General features: G+C 36.3%; 1 protein-coding gene across 1 annotated transcript in view; it reads left to right on the top strand.

Annotated features, from left to right (window-relative positions):
• LOC107695380 (histone-lysine N-methyltransferase EZH2-like) overlaps positions 1-2,133 on the top strand; it is a 39,870-nt gene that overhangs the window by 30,508 nt on the left and 7,229 nt on the right. The window contains exon 11 of the mRNA XM_016495264.1: positions 260-492. Within this exon, the coding sequence (XP_016350750.1) occupies positions 260-492 (233 nt within the window). The remainder of the gene's footprint in view (positions 1-259; positions 493-2,133) is intronic.

The raw sequence follows: 2,133 nt of genomic DNA on the forward strand, positions 1-2,133 counted from the left end.
AATGTAAAAACTAATCACATAAATGACCCATTTTGAATTCAAAATGGCGAATTTCGCCAAAAGGTGACAAGTTTACATCCCTGAACATTTGATTGGGTACTGTCAACCATGAAAATCATATTAATAAAGTCACATAGTAATGTCACAATTGATTTTATATTAGTGTTTTGGAGCTATGAAAATGTATTTGCTTCTCTTAAGTTTTCCTGTTATTTTAGATTTTATTTCCATTTAATAATTATTTATTTATTTTGTACAGAGGCGAACTCCCGCTGTCAGACTCCAGTGAAGTTTAAGTTGAGTTCAGAGCCTCCTGAGAATGTGGACTGGAGTGGCGCTGAGGCCTCTCTCTTCAGAGTGCTCATTGGCACTTACTATGACAACTTCTGCGCTATCGCCAGACTCATCGGCACAAAGACCTGCAGACAGGTACACACACCTGAGAAGATGGCTTTATGCAATCACATTACATATTGCAGTGTTCATAATACTGCTAAATGCTAGACAACTATGTAGGGCTGTGCAATTAATCGAAAACTATTTTGATTTTGGCCTCCAACGATTATGAAAATACAATAATCGAGATAAAACGATTATTCCGCCCCCTTTTCCAACGCTGCACTTTCGTTCCTCCATAAAAGCCCAATTTCACGTGCAAATCAGTAAAATCATTTAACGTGACTTTTGCAAAATGGGACATGCTTGATTTATAGAAGTATATTTATTCATGTTTTTAAAAACGTGAAAGAGAACTTGCACTGCTCCTCAGGAAGATATATGCGCTCAGAGATGGAACAGAACACGGACATGTGAAGTCAACTTTTAGCTCAAGGTGCACGCCTAAACGGTCAAATACACGCAAAAATGTGTCAATGCGGCGCTTAGTGATTATTCATGTATACCTTCGTCAGTCATGTAATAAATGAACGTAAAGAGTTGAGAATGAAAATACGCGTGTAATGGTAAATTGGATCCGTGCGGCTCTTAAAGTGACAGCAGGCTATTTTCCTGCTGCGACTGTGTGCTTAATATTAATCGAACAACAAAAGACAAATTCAAACTCACACACTGCTCTTGAGTGAAGGAGTTTTGTAGCAAAAAAGAAACAAAAAAGTTTAATTCTTACAGTGAAGACTATGCTGTTTTATTTTACATTTGATTATTCATTTCTGTAGTAGGCTGTAAACTGCTTGAGACTTGCATAAAAAAAACATTAAAGTCCGCATGAAATCAAAATTGACTTTATTTACTTTATTAGCGCACATTGCCAGTATTGATGTGAACAATTAATCCGTGCAAGTTAATCCGCTGAAAAAATTGTTTGTTTTGGTAATCTTTAATCAAAATCTGAATATTTGCTTCTGCTCTGGAATGGCATTCCTTCTCTGATGACATCAGTTTGACGGCTTGGGCAGAATATCCTTAAACACACCCCTCCAATCATTAGGTTGCTATGAGTGAGAGACAGATAGGAGGAGCGCAAAAATAAAACAACGCCCTCTATTCAATATTCCGTTTCAGCTGGAAATACGTCACTACACTGAAATAAAGTCGGCAGCAACTTCCGGTTCATTTGAATGCATTTTAAGAATACTTTTCCCATCAACTGGTCACAATGCACAATACCGCTGCGCACTCATGTAAACAAGCAAAGATGAGAAGCGCATGATGCAATGAAAGCGCACATTCACTCTCTGACAGCAGGTTGCGCTGCAGCTGTTACCCCGGAAACCCTGTAAACAAAGCAGCGTACTTTCTGAAACCTATTTGAATTATTTAAACGTATACATATCTATGATTTAAACAGCCATTCAGATTTGTGTATTCGCTATGGTGTTCATCGTAATAACACGTTAAAATCAAAAGTTGCTACTGTATTTAATGAACTCGCGCTAACATGAACTAACAGTTGGGTTTTTTAACAAAGATGAATAACTTCTGTAGCAAATGTAGCTGTTGCTCATTGTTAATGTTAGTGCATTAAGGTGAATTTGATGAGATCTTATTGTAAAGTGTTACCTATTGCTTTTTAGAATTGTTTTGCACTTTAATCTGTGTGAAATTATTTACTTTATACATTTTATGTGTATTGCTTTATTGTATTTAAATGTTCAGTTTCTTTTTGTTATTAAT

This window comes from Sinocyclocheilus anshuiensis, unplaced genomic scaffold (assembly GCF_001515605.1).
Source record: "Sinocyclocheilus anshuiensis isolate Anshui unplaced genomic scaffold, SAMN03320099.WGS_v1.1 scaffold110, whole genome shotgun sequence".
Classification (NCBI taxonomy): domain Eukaryota; kingdom Metazoa; phylum Chordata; class Actinopteri; order Cypriniformes; family Cyprinidae; genus Sinocyclocheilus; species Sinocyclocheilus anshuiensis.